Source organism: Oryza sativa, chromosome 6 (genome assembly GCF_034140825.1).
Source record: "Oryza sativa Japonica Group chromosome 6, ASM3414082v1".
Lineage (NCBI taxonomy): Eukaryota > Viridiplantae > Streptophyta > Magnoliopsida > Poales > Poaceae > Oryza > Oryza sativa.
In genome coordinates, this window is record NC_089040.1 from 7459441 (window position 1) to 7476428 (window position 16988).

At 40.9% G+C, this 16988-nt stretch overlaps 1 protein-coding gene and 2 pseudogenes across 1 annotated transcript; all 3 read right to left on the bottom strand.

Moving 5' to 3' along the window:
- Positions 1-2104: 2104 nt before the first annotated feature.
- Positions 2105-5211, bottom strand: LOC107276883 (uncharacterized; annotated as a pseudogene).
- Positions 5212-8031: 2820 nt separating this feature from the next.
- LOC4340622 (uncharacterized) lies at positions 8032-11537 on the bottom strand. The gene is made up of 3 exons (XM_015786768.3): positions 9091-11537; positions 8881-8968; positions 8032-8799 (listed from the first exon to the last, which is right to left on the bottom strand). The coding sequence occupies exons 1-3, from the start codon at positions 11535-11537 to the stop codon at positions 8032-8034; spliced, it is 3303 nt and encodes a 1100-aa protein (XP_015642254.3).
- Positions 11538-15401: 3864 nt separating this feature from the next.
- On the bottom strand, positions 15402-16988 carry LOC4340623 (acetylserotonin O-methyltransferase 1-like; annotated as a pseudogene).

Genomic DNA, 16988 nt, shown 5'->3' on the forward strand with positions numbered 1-16988 from the left:
CCTCCACCATTGCTACATCGCGTCAATCCCTTTTGTAGCTCACCATAGTAATCCTGTACAGATTTATTCCCTTGTTCTAAACGCATCAGTTTCTTGCTTAATTCTCTAAGATAAGATGGTGGAACAAATCTATCGCGCACAGCTACCTTAAGTTCTTCCTAATTAGTAGGTAAAGCTCCCTCTGCAACTAACCCAGCCAACCAAATATAAGCAACTAACCCAGCCAACCAAATATAAGCAGAATCTTTAAACTCACTAGTAACTTGACGAACTCGATGTTGCTCAGGCACAAGGTGGCTACTAAATTTTTGCTCTACTATCATCTCCCATTCAAAATATTTCTCAGCATCATAATAACCCGAAAAAGATGGTATTTTAAACTTAACCTTAGCATAAGGATCATCGGGCACGCAATTATTGATACCTTGTTGGCAGCGCCACTCATACCTATCATTGCAAACACAAAAACAACAACAAACAGTAAAGGTTATCCCTAATAATCTGCCACGCGGTGTAGTGATGCCTCTCAACAACTCAAGCAAATGGAGCACCTTACCAAGCTCTTACAAGTGTCTTACCAGCAATGCTAAGGACGGTACAACCGGTGGCTAGTTCGTGACACCTTGAAGGACGTGATGTGGTGATTGCAATGATTAAAGCGGTGCTGACCAGAAGTATACATGTGGAGCTTGGGAGGCACAATATATAGTAGCAAAGGGACGCAATTGTGCTAATCAGAAAATGCAAAGTTGAATAATAGTTCAAAGTACTAGTCAATGTGCTGGCCTATTCTAGACTCAACTCTAGCTCAAGAAAGTACCTGACAACACAAAGGACTAGATATGAATCAATGCACAACTCTGCACTTTCAAAACATACTTAAAGGATGAATGATGTTTTTTTTTCTCTTTTTCTTTCTTGGTGCAGCTTTTTTTAAGCACTTTTCTGCTTTTTTTCTTTTTTCTTGGTGCGTCTTTTTCTTTCTTTTTCTTTGCACCTTTCGACCTTTTCTTTTTTTTTACTATTTTTTTCAACAAGAACTAACCACTGACCTTGAACAGGGACTCAAATGTAAATATGAATATTACAGGGATTCAAATGCAAAGTGCAAAACTAAAATTAGATCACCTCAAAAATGGAATGCTCACATCATGTAGGTTTCGTTTTTATAAAAATATCTCAAATCCGCTACTTAACAATTCTAGATAGAGAAAAATACGGACAGTCACGGATAGATCTGACGTGATCCGGAGTCTCCTCAGGTGCACATTACTCCCCTCACGCGCACAGTACGGCAGGAGTTCTAGAAATCGAGCAACTCCAAAACCGTTGGATAAAAATTTCTCTAAATCACAAAAACGAAAACCTGACAACGAGACGATTCAATTTTTCAAGGTCCTGGCAACAACCGACGAGATGAAAAACTGGACCCAAAACTGACGTACAACTCACACACTTGAGTGATAAACCCTAGACCTAAGTGATGAACAGATGCAATACTCACTACAAGAATCCTGTTAATCCGTGATGAAAAATATCTGTCACGGATCACTAGAAAACCATCACCAAACAACATCTGTGATGGTTTAAGAAATCATCACGGATTGAGCGTCATGGATTGACATGCGTGACGATTTGTCGAAAACCATCACAGAGTACCAGAATCGGTGACGGTTTTAAACCGTCACGATATTGCCCAAGACCTAGTTAGTCCAGCCCAAGCCCATTTCCTGTGACGAAAAATAACCGTCACGGATGAATTGCCACATCATCATAGATGCTTGCATGGTTGCTTACATGGATGATGACATGGACACTACCTCAGCCCATTTGTTAACAGGCCAGAATCAAAGATGGGCTAATTTTGGCCCAATTTCAGCCATTTTCGCAGCAATTTTTCAGCCTTTTTTGCAAGCCCATTTCAGCATACTGCAGCCCAAATTCGTCACTAATTTTTAGCCCACTCTTCAGCCCACTACTGCAGCACATATAGCCCATATACACAGCCCATTATCAAACATTCAGCCCACATACACAGCCCACAAGGAATTAATGTAGCAGCACATTAAATAAAAAAAATCTTATGTTTCCATCCAACAACATATCACATGAATTTTCATCCAGCATCACATTACACAAGTCTTCATCCAACAACAGTTACCATACAAAAGTGCACACAGCCAATAACACAGACTCAGGAAATGCATACAAGTCCAGCAGCTTGATTCATGCAGCATGCAGTAGCAGCAAAATGCAAGTAGCAGCAACAAAATATATACCACCATGTATGACTTAACTTGGTCGAAATTGACTTGACACAAGTTAGCAGCAGCAAAATGCATGTAGTTAGAGGCAAAAGATATGCACCATGCATGTCTTAACTTGGTCGAATTTGACTGAGCAAAAGATTAAGTTTTGCTTCCATCTCAGATTGACTCCTCTTCATCTCCTCTCGGTCTTTAATCCTTGCCTGCTCAGATTCTTGCACTTTGTTTGACAAATCAGCCACCTGTGCACGAAGCTCAGCATTGGTCCTTTTCTCCGCTTCTAGTTCTGTCTCAGTGCTCTGCTCACTGAATCTAGGCTGGGCATTATGGAACCCCACATTCTTCAAGAACCGATTCTTCTTGGTGTTCTCAGCAAGCACATCAGCAACAACTTGAGCCGCTGACTTAAGTTCTTCACCTTCTGTTGTTGTAGATAGCTTGTTTTCCATCCGAGTCTAGCAAGAAAGTAGCAAACATGGTTGATGTTGAGAGAATTAAAAATAAGCACTACAAAGATCAAAGTCTGAAAATTATCTTACAATAGCCTCCTGTACAACAGGGGTGTAGCATTTTTTTTTTCTTGCTGTAGTGGAACTCCTTGAACAAATCAAATGCATTAGGTTCTTCATCATTGTATTTGTCATCCTGAGAACAACATATATGCATTAGGTCCAGCATGAATTAAGATGTTACGAAAATCTGGGCAGCTACTGTTCAATTGAGAATCTAAAAGAACATGTTCAACTAATTTCTAGCCTCATTTGTTGCACACAGTCACACTATGTTTTCCACTTAGACAAACAACTGCAACAGAGGTCTTTCACTGCATACACAGACATAAAAACAATAACTTTTAATCTATTAACACACTCAACTTAGACATAGATGGAAACCTAACTCGTCACCTTTCACATAATGTATTGGCATCGGATCAGATATAGTGTCCTTGAACATTCCACAAACTAATGGACTCTCATGAACATAACAACATGAGCATGGACATCATCTTGTTTAGGCTGAGGCAGACGTATTTAAGCAGTAGCTTGTTCATACAAAAAATTATATGGTGCTTAAAATGGCCCACTTACCAAATTTTCAACATGAACCATGTAGGCACGAGATCCGGTTGTGTGATGGTACTTAACATTCCCTCGGTTTTCTTTGTTCTTTTGACACATCTCCTACATTAAAGACAACAATACATGTAAGGTTGGTGATAGATTAGCATGCACAAGGCATCAATCTGGTTTTGCAGAGAGAACATACCATCTTTTGGAGACTCTTCCATGATTCTAGGAGTTGAGTCCACTGTTCATTACTCATGAATTTGACAGGAGAAGTTTTTGTAACCAAATGTAGTGGAAAAGGATCAAAATATTTTTGCTTCAGCCTGTATCTTTGTTGGCGAACTGCGGACTTCATCATCTCAGTACAAGCCATTTTAACTGTATCATCCTCTATGTTTATGTCAAACTTGGCCTAATCGAATGGAAGAACATTTATAGAAAAGAATATCAATTCAGTAATTTATGGCTTAAAATAACAAACAATGGATCTTCTATTGAGACTAAATGTGGAAAGGACCAGAGAATGCATGTACCTTTAGTTTTCCTAAGAACAGATTAACGTACGCAGATGCAGGTTTTTCCTTGTATAGCTTCCAATGCGGGAGTATAGGCACATGGTTCCTAACTATGATGTTGCATTCAGTTGCAAACTTTGCAGCAACAAGAGGAACCACTGGCCTTATATTCCCTTCAGTTATGACAACTTGCAGCTTGCCACGGCACGCTCAGTTTAACCTTTGGAGACCACGTCCCATATTATTTCTCCGGTCCCTTCTCTCCACTCCCCCTAGTTGTAAATGTACATTGCAGTTGAAATTAAAACTAAAATTATTGAGGTGAAGCAAACATTGATCCAAGATGATCATGAATTGAAAGCTTTGCATACAAATATTGATCAACTGAGACAATATGAAATATGGAAAATAGATGAACAAACTCACCTTCATTGGTAATCTGGTTGTGGTCACTGTGTTGAGTAATGCCATCAACTACATCAGCCACAAGGGTGTTGTCATCATGCTGGGTGAAGCCATCTAAAAAAGGGCAGCAAGTAAGAAAAGCATTCATCATACAAACAAAACTTACATAACGACAGTAAGAATTCATCACCTCCATTGTCCATATGGTTGTGCTGATTATGTTGGTCGATAGCATCAGACCCGGTGGTCATGTGAGTGTTGTCAAGTAAAAATGTGAAAATTGGTTTCATTAATTTTTTTTATTCTTAAAACTCAAGTTAATATTTTCAAAAGGTAAACAAGCAATAAACTTAGATCAGCAAGTTAAACATTTTTATAGCTGACTCATGTTAATGGAATGTAACTAAGAAATGTGGCAGTAGAACTGGCCTTCAACAGCAGCCTGTGTGTGGTCATCTAAGTTGCCATCGAGATCTCCAGCGTTAGCTTGTGATGTAGCTGGCATACAAATATCACTTGGTGTGAGACTTGCATCTTGTTGGGCAATGCTTTTCTTTGACCTTGTAACTTTAGGAGTCATTTGCTCTGCATAAACTCTCTTGCGAGACCGAAACTTGACTCCACCAGTCTGGATGCTTGAAGTTTTGTTGTTACAGTTCTTGCGAGTCTTCTCCTTAGAGCACTGCTGGAAAGAAAAGCATGGATTGGTCAACATAGTATTACATTGAATTAGGAAGAAAAATAACAAGTTAAGACTTGTCAACATAAAGGAATTACAACCTTTGCATTCTCATCATCAATCAAATCTCCTTCACCAGTATCATCCTTTAAAGGATCATACTCGGACTCCGAATCTCCACTTTGATTCTGGTCAGAATGAACACCAACATAGCCTTCCAAAACTGGGGTGTAGCGATCAGGAAGTCCAAGCTCCTTCAGCCTTGCACTGTTCTTCATGCATTCTTTTAGGCGCTCCAATTCGTATGGACTCAGATGAACTGGTGGATGGTAGACAGCAACAATAAATTAATGTGTTACTGACTCAGTGAACAATAGATAAGCCACAAGAGTAGCAATAGCACACCATGTCTTGGATGAGGTACAGATGAATTGGAATATTATTAATGGTTAGTGGACTCAAAGATATATATTGCTAGTAAAAAAAATGATATATACTGCTGGCTCTTTGAGATGCCTTTCAACTAAACGTTGTTTAAAATATTGTCATGAATTGCATGCACAAGCATCAGGAGAATAGATGAACTGATCAGGAATTTGTCAACAAGACTGAAAGTGCCATATGCTAAATGAATTATTGTACTCTTTGATTTTTGTTTACCAGTAATTAAGCAAAGTATGACTCTCTCCCCCTCCATTCCATTCCATATTCATGTATAACTGTAGGGTATGAACAAGAATCATCTTGTGAACCTATTTTTTACTGCAAAGGCAGAAGCATGTACCCTATCTTTTCAGGTAAAATGACCAACACTGCAAATGGAAGTTCTAACTATAATCCAGCAAACAGAGCTTTGCATCTATCATCCCTCAATTTCCCAAATCCACCGGTCTTCTCCACAAATCCAAACGCCACAAAAAAGTCAAGAGCGAGGTGATGTTAGGACTATACCTGCTACCCGATTTCCTTTTGGATTCTTCGGCGCCATAACAGCGATGCTGGTGGTGGCCGCGCTCGGAGCCTCCCAGTGACGATGGGCGCGCGGGCGGCGGATGGAACCTTCCAACAGCGTTCTAGGGTTCCATCGGGGCTGGAGGATGGGAAACTGGAGGATGCGTGGCGGCGGGCAGGCCTTGATGCGCCGGTGAGATAAGGTGGCTGGAGGATGGGTGGCTGCTAGGGTTTTGGAGGATGGGTGGCGGCTAGAAGATGGGTGGCGGCTGGAAGATGGGTTTTGGAGGATGGGTGGCGGCTAGGTTTTTGGAGGAATTGGGAAGTGCTGTTTCATAATTACCGATGTACCCTTGAGAAATTTTCTGATGGAAGTGTTCTCTATATTTTATATTTTATGAACCTAAGGGTAGTAAGGTAATTCAGACTGTGAAATATTTCGGGCTGGCGCACATCAAGCGCGCCAAGCCGCTTGGGCGCGCGGGATTTCCCCTTATCCTGAAAACTCAAAGCCCCTGTTTTGTTTGGAACCTTCTAGATGAGTATATATTATAATAAGTCTTATATTTGAGATTTGCTACTATGTAAAATTTGTTCCCCTTGAATGATTGAATCTGTCTCATTCCTTCATACTCCATTAATTTTTTTTGTTGGAATTAGAAAATCAGGTTAGACAAGCACCATATATGATACACGTAGTTCATCATGTTATGATCCCTTATGTTGATGATTATTATCTTAAAAAAATGTTGATAATGATTAATAAAACTATATAGGTGTTGATAATTTCCCAATTAGTGCTTCTAGCTAGTAAGTGGTATAAAACAATGCATGAAGCAAATTTGTTCCCTTGAATCTATCTTATTCCATCGGTATTAGTCATATTCCACTAATCTAAATTTAGGAATTAGGAATTTTGGCCAAACAAGCCCCATGATCCCATTACTTTTTCGCGAACACGCAAAAGGATTGCACTTCAATATGTACAGAGTTTATGTTACACAACATGATCAGCCGGGAGGAGACAGCACACCGTACTAAACCTACGGAGCGAACGCACAGAGTCAATGTTGCTTTCTCTCTCTAGTGCTGAGGAGAGAGATGCGAATTTTTTTTTTGATATTTTTTTCGAGTCTCGGAGCACACTGCAACCAACCATAGAAATTCTTAGCTCAAACGGACAAAAGATGAAGCATGAGGAATTTTTTCAAAGTTCTATCCAAGGGGTTCCGGAGCTTCTCGCCTAGAAAACATAATTTTGTAAGCGGAATTTGGTAGTTCTAATTTCACCGAACCCGGCAAAGCGGGGAGAATCGGATGTAACTTTTTCTGTAGATGTCTGTGGATATATTATATGTCTAATTTTGAGTCCGTATGAAAAAGATATGATTGTTTTAAAGAAGGTCAGTCGAATCAGGCACTAAAAGCACTAAAAACAATAGGTCACTCGCCCAACGCCAAACAAGGCGATCCCCGATGTCCGGCGAGAGATGTATGTGAAGCACCGCACATGGTTTATCATGTCATGTGGTGCTGTACATATCCTAGGTGAGTGGTGCATCACGATTATATTTTTAAAAACATTTTTAGGCTCAACTAGTACCCATCACAAAGTGTCTACTATTATAAAAATTGAAGATGTTTTTGCTGGTACTTTGGTATGTCATCCGTATATGAGTCGTTTTTAAGTTTGTTCGGTTTTGAAAATACAAATCCGTATTTGAGTCGGTTTATAAGTTTGTTTGCTTTTGGAAATACAAAAGGAACCGTATAGGAAATCTCTATAAAAAACTCGCACACTAAGTAAGTTGAGACGATCGGATTCCTTCACCCGTTGCAACGCATGGGTATTTTTTCTAGTTAATAAAAAAATAAAGGCTCAACTAGTAGAGACTAAATCTGTAGTTTCATTGACACAGGCAAGTTGAAATGCCATTTAGGCCAACAAAGAATCAAAACTTGAAAAACGGATATGAATAGTTTGGCATCGAACCAATTATACATAAATTCCATAGATGAACATGATCTCAAATACAAATTGAGGCTATCTGAAATAATAGAACATATGGTCTCAAATAAGTAGAACATGGTCTCAAATACTAATTGAGCCTTACGACAAAATATTAAAACATAAAATTCAAACAGAACTATTCGTCGTCACTATCGACCTCCATAACTGAGTCGTCTTCTTTGTTAAAATACTCCATAAGTGTGTCATCTTCTTCATCTTCATCTTCATCACCAATGACATTCACTTCTTTGCTAGATTCTTTCATCAACCGAGCAATTTCAGCAGCTTCAAAAACAGGGCCACGCTCATCATCTCTATTTAAAGGCGTATCATATATAATGCTAGAAACTGGTCGGCGTGGATCCTCCTCATCATAGCACTCGTCTTCTTGATATGCAGCAGCACTAACCTCCGTCTGACTTACGTTATAAAGATGCCTATGGTCAAATGTCTGTACAACTTGCCAATTTTCACCCAGCTTTGTATCTGGCAAATAGAAAACCTTCGTAGCATGAGTGGCCAATATGAAACAATCATTCTTGTACCACAAACTTCCAACATTGATGCTTTTAAAAAAGCCATCATCTTTAAGTGCAGTCCTCTTTCCATCCAGTTTGAACCAATCACACTCAAACAAAACTACGGACCTCTCCTCTAAGTTATAGTCCAACTGAATTATCTCTTTTATGTTTCCAAAAAAATCAATTAACTGACCATTATGTGTAGCTTGTGACATTACTCCACTGTTCAGTGTCTTCTTGTTCTTGTCACGGTTAACTGTGTTAAACCGCACACCATTCACTATGCACGAGGAGTATTTTCTAACTCTCAAATCAGGACCGCATGCCAAGGAGAAGATATCAACATCCACCTCTTCTGGATTTGTACTATACTTCTTCAAAATCTGCCACATGCATACAACACACATATATTAGAAAAATAGAAGTTACATTATGCAATATATAACTTGACAATGAACACTAACATGGTTCCTAAACCAGGTCTGAAATCCTTGTCGAAGCATTCTTTCAATGTTAGGCACCCCTTGTGTCTCTAACTCTTCTATGAACAAACTGCAGAAAAAAAAATAAATTAGTGTGCAACACAAAGGTAGCATATAGAAGAAGTCTAAAAGTAAGTATATAGAACACACTTGACGTAATACTCAACTTGGGCACAGTTGTTTAGCACAAACCACACCATTTGATCAATGCCATTTTCATCATATACATATTCAGGTGCAGAAGTAAAATTAACTCCATGCCCAAAAACATCAACACCATAAGCTTCTTCATTGGAGAAACCTTTATTTCTTGGCTCCCGATTAAATCTTGTTTCAACATCGTCCATGTATTTAGAGCAAAATGTCAGACACTCATCAGCAATATAAGCCTCGGCAATTGAACCTTCTGGTCGTGACCTATTCCTCACATATCGCTTCAAAGTATATAGTCGCCTTTCAATTGGGTACATCCACCCATATTGCACAGGACCCCTGAGCAATGCCTCATCAGGTAAATGTATAGCAAGGTGTACCATCACATCAAAGAAAGCTGGAGGGAAAATTTTCTCAAGCTTCACCAAAATTATAGGGATTTCTTTCTTCATTTGAACCAGCACATCCTTGTTAAGAGTTCTGCTGCACAATTTCCTAAAAAACATCCCCAACTCAGCTATTGCTTCATAAATATCACTGTCCAGAAATCCTCTCATGGCAGCGGGCAAAATTCTTTGCAAAAGAATGTGACAATCATGTGTTTTCAGCCCCTGTACCGTTGTTCCCTCAGCATTTAAACATCTTGAGATGTTGGAAGCAAATCCATCTGGAAACTTGACCTCTTGTAAAAAAGCACAAAAAGCCTTCTTCTGTTCAGTAGACAAGGTATATCTAGCATGAGGCATCTCTCCATCCTCTCTAAATTGCAGCTCCTTTTTAATACCCAAATCTTTCAAATCAAGCCTAGCTTTAGCTGTGTCTTTTGTCTTGCCCTTTATATTGAGAATTGTCCCAATTAGGTTCTCACATATGTTTTTTTCAATGTGCATCACATCAAGATTATGTCTCACCTTTAGTTTTTTCCAATATGGCAACTTCCATAAACTAACCATCCGGCTCCAAATTTCCACATGACCCCCTTCAGAGTTGGAACGCTTCCTTTTCCCAGTTCCTTGTGGCTTCCCAGGTCTGACGTCTTTAACTCTCTCCAATTCAGCCAGCAACTCTTCTGTACAGAATTTACCTGGTGGATCATTGCTTTCGTGAAGTCCAGTAAACTCATTGTTTCTCCTCAAAGGATGTTCCTTTGGAAGGAAACGGAAGTGCCCAAAATAACCAATTTTGCTCCTTAAGGCATATGAAAGAGGATGCTTGTCACAATGGAGACAAGCAAAATAGCCCCTTGTTGTACGCCCTGAGAGAGTGCTCAAAGCTGGGTAATCATGGATGCACCACAAAACCGCTGCACGAAGTTTAAATGATTTGCCAGTAATAGCATCATAAGTATCAACACCTGCCCAAAGCTCAAGTAAATCCTCTACAAGAGGCTGTAAAAATACATCAAAGTCCTTCCCAGGTGATTTCGGACCTGGAATAAGCAAAGCCATCATAAAGTTTGATTCCTCCATGCACTCCCACGGTGCTAGGTTGTAGGGCACAACAAACACAGGCCACATGCTATATTTTGTGTTCTTTTCTGAAAAAGGATTGAACCCATCAGTAGCTAGGCCAAGTCTAAGGTTTCTTGCATCCTTTGCAAAACCAGGATATTCACGGTCAAAATCTTGCCATGCCTCGCCATCAGCTGGGTGGCTCATATTATTCTCAACGGGCTGTCGCTTTAACTTGTGCCACTGTGCCGCTTCTGATGCTTCTTTGGTCGAAAACATCCTCTTTAGCCTAGGTGCCAATGGAAAATGCCGCAACACTTTTTGTGGAATCTTCTTTCTTTCTGCATCTTTCCATCTCGAGAGACCACAAACCGAGCAATTGTCATGCTTCTCATATTCCTTTCTGAACAGCACACAATTATTGTAGCACACATGTATTGATTCATAACCAAGACCCATTTCCTTTAGAATGCCTTTTGCTTCATCATATGATTTTGGGAGTGTATTGCATTCTGGGAAAGCATCAGCCAATAGCTTCATGTGTGCAGAAAAAGCAGAATTGCTGATCCTATATAATGACTTCATATGAAGAAGCCTTACCACAAATGAGAACCTTGAAAATTTGGTACAACCAGGATAAAGTTGACGCTTTGCCTCTCTCATGACAATATTCAAAAATGACTCTTTATCACGAGGTTCTTCAGCACCAACTTGATTTTCTACATCCGGTCTTGCTTGTGCCGCTGCAGTCTGTAGGTCTCCTAAAATTCCTTCCAAACGATCACCATAGTTGTCATCCTCTGTCACCATAGTTGTGGAACCATCATTATTTTCATTCATATCAATAGGATGCTCAATAACATTGACATCTAAGCTCTCTCCATGATGAATCCACCGAGTATAAGTAGTTTCCATACCATTCATCAGTATGTGCTTCTTCACAACAGCCTGTCTTTGGTACTTCTGATTAAGGCATCTGCTACATGGGCATAGAATTTCAACATTCTCATTGAATTTCCCCTGAATGAAACTCATAAATTCTTTGACGCCGTCAATGTATTCAGGGGAAAATAGTCTGCTGTGCACCCAACTTCTATCGATCTAATCAAACATTGTAGATAAACCACAATGAGCAAGCTGCACCAATTCAAATGCTACATCCAACTAAATCGAAGAAGAAGAAGAAGAAGAAGAAGAAGAAGAAGAAGAAGAAGAAGAAGAAGAAGAAGAAGAAGAAGAAGATATTACCTTGGCTGGCTGTTGAGGCAGATGGGAGAAGAGGCTTCAGGAGTCCGGTCAACAGTTGAATTTGTCACCAGGTGGACGCATGGCCGCACTCGGCATCGCTCGTTGGTGCGGCAATGGAGGGCGGCGGTGCTGCAGATCTACAGGATGGCGTTGTAGGGCGGCGGTGGTGCCTGATGTCGCTGTTCGGCTGGTGTGCAGCGGTGATGCGCGATGGCACGGTAGGCAAGGAGGCGGCGTTGCTGAACGACGCGGCAGTGGTGGGCAGCGGCAACGCCGCTCCTGCCAAATTTCGCCGTCGGCGGCGGCGGTGTCTTAGATTGGTTGCGGCTGGGTGTCGAACTGAATAACTGAGTCGGGGTTGAGGAAACCTTACTCCTCCATACATACACAGGTCAAAAAGAGTACAGAATCCTACAATAACACATCAAACCAACTAGCGCAGTGGTAGGATGCGGCGCCTTCTACTAGTAGGTCATGGGTTCGATTCTCGTTGGTTGCATTTTTTTCTTCTATTTTACAAATTCGAGTTCTTTTTTTCTTTTCGAAATGCCAACTCCGGCTGCTGGGCCCCATTTTCGAAATGCCAACTCCAGCTGCTGGGCCACGCTGTGGGCAACATCCTGGACCAACTCAACTCGAGTGAATGGCATTAATGGGCCACGCCAACAGGGATGCTGGGCCAATAATAAATAAATAAAAATATATAAGTGCAAAAGTGGACATCTACAACAAGTGGTTCAATTGGTAACATATTTCCTACCTTCCTGCTCAATGTGGGTTCAAATCCCACACGCTGCGGATTTTTCCCCCATGCGCACCATATTTTTTTAGTTTGCCATATTATGCATCATATACATGTAACAAATTAACAAAATTATTTTGTTCAAATTTAACAAATCATCATATACATGTAACAAATTAACAAAAATATTTTAATTTTTTCCGCATGCGCACAATATTTTTTTAGTTTGTCATATTATGCATCATACACATGTAACAAATTAATAAAATTATTTTGTTCAAATTTAACAAACCATTATATACACGTAACAAATCAACAAAAATATTATGTTCAAATTTAACAAATATTTTGATTCTTCTTGCAATCATATTTTTTGTTTTTCTTTGCGCTACAATTTTTTTATTTTTCTAGGCTAACTAGAGTATGACGAATTTAAAATCATACATTGTTTTTTATTTTTCTAGGCTAACTAGAGTATGACGAATTTAAAATCATACATTGTGACGGTCCTGATAAAACCGTCACGAGTTCGTGGGCTGTGAATATCCACTGGGCTCATCTGTGACGAAAAACAAAATATCGTCATGGAGTATGTCTGTCAGTGACGATCCGTAAATCCGTCACGGAGAATCCATCACGGATTAACAAGTTTCTTGTAGTGACTCAAACCTAAAAATTAAATCTAAAACTAAACCAGCACTCGACACGACGATGCAATCTAAAATTCAACAAAGCAAAATCTAATATAGAACATATGCACCTTTGGTTGATTAATACATAAGGTAGTCATGGTTATATCCGAGCTAGTTGTGTCCTCATCAGACTCATAAGCTTTCCAACAAGTACTCATGGACCCCGAAATTCCTTCTAAATCAGCGGCTAGGTCCGTTTGAAGTTGATGCTGTCAAGAGGCCTGAATTCGAATCCAAAACGTGTAGAACTTTATTTCTTGTCTTCTATGGACCAAAAGTGACGTGGTGAGATGAAAGAAGACTTGGAGAAGGTCTTGGTTTGGTCCCCAATCAACTTCTTCAATCATCCATGCATTCCTTAAGCTCGGTCTTTTTTTCTTTCGCCCAAGCAAGTACCTCTGCAAACAAAAACACACAAAACTTATTGTGTAGCAATGTTTGTTTAAATATATAACAAGTAAATCTAATATAGAACATATGCACCTTTGGTTGATTAATACATAAGATAGTCATGGTTATATCCGAGCTAGTTGTTCCCTCATCATCTACTTTCAGATGGTTTTGGTCCCACGTCAAAATTCCTACCGAGCTGCCGGGAATCTGCAAAACAAGCAACGTATCTCATCCAGTCCGAATCTGATTTGGGTTTTGGGCCTTGTAATTGTGTCGTGGGCTTAGCCCATGAGGGTGTGCGCCCTAGGGCAACCCTAGGACGTCCCTAATCATACTTAATCAGTAGCCGTCATCGTTTAGAGTCAGGTTTTGCTTAGATTAATCTATCAAGAACAGTTTCGCCGCTAGATCGGTTTGTGGAAACCCAAATTCGAGTGCTTGATCATTCATATGCAATTGTGTTGCAACCTATCTTATTCTTGCTTATGTTTTTCGATTCACATGCAGGGATTAGCCTTCTCGGCGAGGTCAACCGGGTTTCGGCACGGGTTATAACCAGAGGAGACGTGGTGCTGCGCTTGCGGGGCTCAGTAGCGTGGTCGTTCAGAAGCAGGATCGAGTTGTGTCGCGACTCCGCCCAAATCGATTGTTTATTAATACCTATCGGAAAATCGGGACCTAACATCCCTCATCAGTTGGTATCAGAGCGCGGTTGCCCGTTAGGTAATTTATCTTCCCATAACCAGAAAATTGCCACATAAAAATATTTATTCTTTACCTAGACAATTTGAGCCGTTGCATTGTTCTATTAGATTTTGCTTTGTTGAATTTTAGATTGCATCATCGTGTCGAGTGCTGGTTTAGTTTTAGATTTAATTTTTAGTTTTGAGTATTGCATCTGTTCATCACTTAGGTCTAGGGTTCATCACTCAAGTGTGTGAGTTGTACGTCAGTTTTAGGTCCAGTTTTTCATCTCGTCGGTTGTTGCCGAGACCTAACATCCCTTATCAGCATGGCTATTCCATTCATGGAATGGTGATAGCTCAACAGAGCTTACTCGGTGGGATAATTGGAAGATTTTCACTAATTTGTTTTTAAATAGACAAGTGGTCAGATCTAGAATATTTGGCACTTTTGCACTTAAGTCCCTCAGAGTCTCTAAAATTGAAGGTAACTTTGAGATTAGGGACTGATTTGTAATTGTTCTAGAACTCATAGTCAGTTTTGCAAGGTTACCAATTCTCTATATATTTTTGGTAGATAAATTTACGCTTCTATACGATTTAACCGTGCATCTATTTGCTTGCGGGGATTAAAATGATTTGCTCTAGTTTTATTTCCATTTTCTCAGTTCCTCTATTGATTTGTATATAATAATTACGAGTTGATGAGTATGTTACAGAACATATGCAAAGCATAATATGGATGTATGCATGCATGTATGCAGATATACACTGATCATTTGTGAATAAAATGTTGTAACTTGTATTATGATTTTTATTGTGCATATGTGTATCTCTCGGTGACTACTAATGTGCACTATAGTTCCCGGTTAGCAACGTGGCAATGAACCAAGACTAAATTATCCCGCTCCCACAGTTTATTCTAACTAACAATAAATCAATGATGCATATGGATATGACTTAATAAATAAATGATAAGAAAACGATTGAAAAACCATTTAATATCCAGAATAGAACAACAATCAACATATTTATAGGTCCTAACCAGCATCGTAGCTCAATCAACACCGCCCTCAGCCAGTATGATCAAGTCATTAGCGTGACTAAGACTATAGTTAAAACCCGGGATGTTACAAAAGGCATGGGGCACGGTACAACCGCCGTGCGCAAGCTGTCCATAGTTGCCGATCCATCCTATATATATGGATTAGATCACATATCTTGTTTCATAACACAATGAAGGTCATCATCATGAAAAACATTGCTTCGATTTATTTCACAATATATTTAATTACTAAAAAAGATAGGGAATCCTTATATTTGTTGACATGTGGATCATATTATTAAGTACGTTGCTTGAACTTTTATCATAATTTGTTTGGGATTTTGCCATCATTCTGTCTCGATCATGGGTAGACCTCAATGACGGATATAAAACCTAAAATGGGCTTGATTTTGTAATCACTGAATCCTGCTTCAAAAAAAATCTTTTTCCACTCATGCTCCTCACGCTCACCGCCACCTATACCCATCATGTACACATCAAACAACACTTGCGTCTCTTTGAGAGCATTGTCTTGTGGTTCTCCAGACCCGACCACCGTATTTATGATTATCACTTTTCCTCCGTCACCTCTGGCAGGAATTGCTTTCTTGCACTGTTGAAGTATCTTGATGCAATCCTCCTCTCCCCAACAATGTAGAACATACTTAAAAATTATACACGCAATTCATCAATGATTAATTATGCACCCAAGTAATTAAAAGATAGTTAAGAAAAAAACAACTGTTATTTAAGAAAATAATTATGAATTAATGAATAAATATATACCTTGAGGAAGACGGCATTTGCTGGAGGAATATACTCGAACATGTTACCAGCGACAAAATTCACCGTGCCATCTGCGGGTGCCTCGCTGATCGCTTGCGGGAGGTCAAGCACACTACACTTGATGTGCGGAAACGCCCTAGCAACGGCCATCGCCGCCGCTCCGTGCCCGCCGCCGACGTCGACCAGCGAGCTGAGCCCGCGGAACACGTCGCCGCCCTCCCTCACCGCGATGTCCATGACGAAGCTGGTGTCACCGGCGCAGGCCTCGTTGAGGGCCCGACTGTACGAGTTGTCCCTCTTGGTCATCTCCCACGCCGGGACGCCGCCGTGCGCCGCCTGGTTTTAGCGTCGCCGCGCCGGTGTCGCCGTCCCTGAGCCACGCGTCTAGGCCGAAGAACACGGCGGCGACTTCTGGGCGCACCAGGAAGCGCATCATTGGGTCCATATTGCATGTGGCACGGTCGCCGACGAGGAGGCGAGACGGCGGGGTGAGCGTGTACGCGGTCTCGCCGGCGGCGTCGCCGTCCTGATCGGCCGACGACGATGGCTCGTCGTTCGCGGCAAATATGCCGGCGACGGTGAGCACGCGCATGATCCGGCGAAGGTGAGGGAGCTTGGCCGGGTGCACGCCGGTGTCGGCGGCGATGTCGGAGATCGTGGCGGCGCCTCCCCGGCGGTGGATGGCGCTGGGGACGCCGAGATCGGCGGCGCACCGGAGTGCCTTGGACTTGAGGTAGCTGAACAGATGGTGGTGCAGCTCGATGTGGCCCTGAAGCATGTCCGGCGTGCTGAGCTCTTGCTCCGCATGGCACGACATGTTGTGCGTACAAAGGCTTAGCTGGCGTGGGCGAGATGTTGCTAGTTTGATAATTTACTAGTCATATATTCTTTTGATGA

Excerpts from the sequence above, each read along its gene's own strand:
- LOC4340622 (XM_015786768.3), bottom strand. The coding sequence starts at position 11,537 with ATGAGTTTCATTCAGGGGAAATTCAATGAGAATGTTGAAATTCTATGC. Across the intron at positions 8,969-9,090 it reads GGCATTGATCAAATGGTGTG|TTTGTTCATAGAAGAGTTAG; the intron begins GTTTGTGCTAAA and ends TTTTTTCTGCAG. Across the intron at positions 8,800-8,880 it reads AGACCTGGTTTAGGAACCAT|ATTTTGAAGAAGTATAGTAC; the intron begins GTTAGTGTTCAT and ends TGCATGTGGCAG.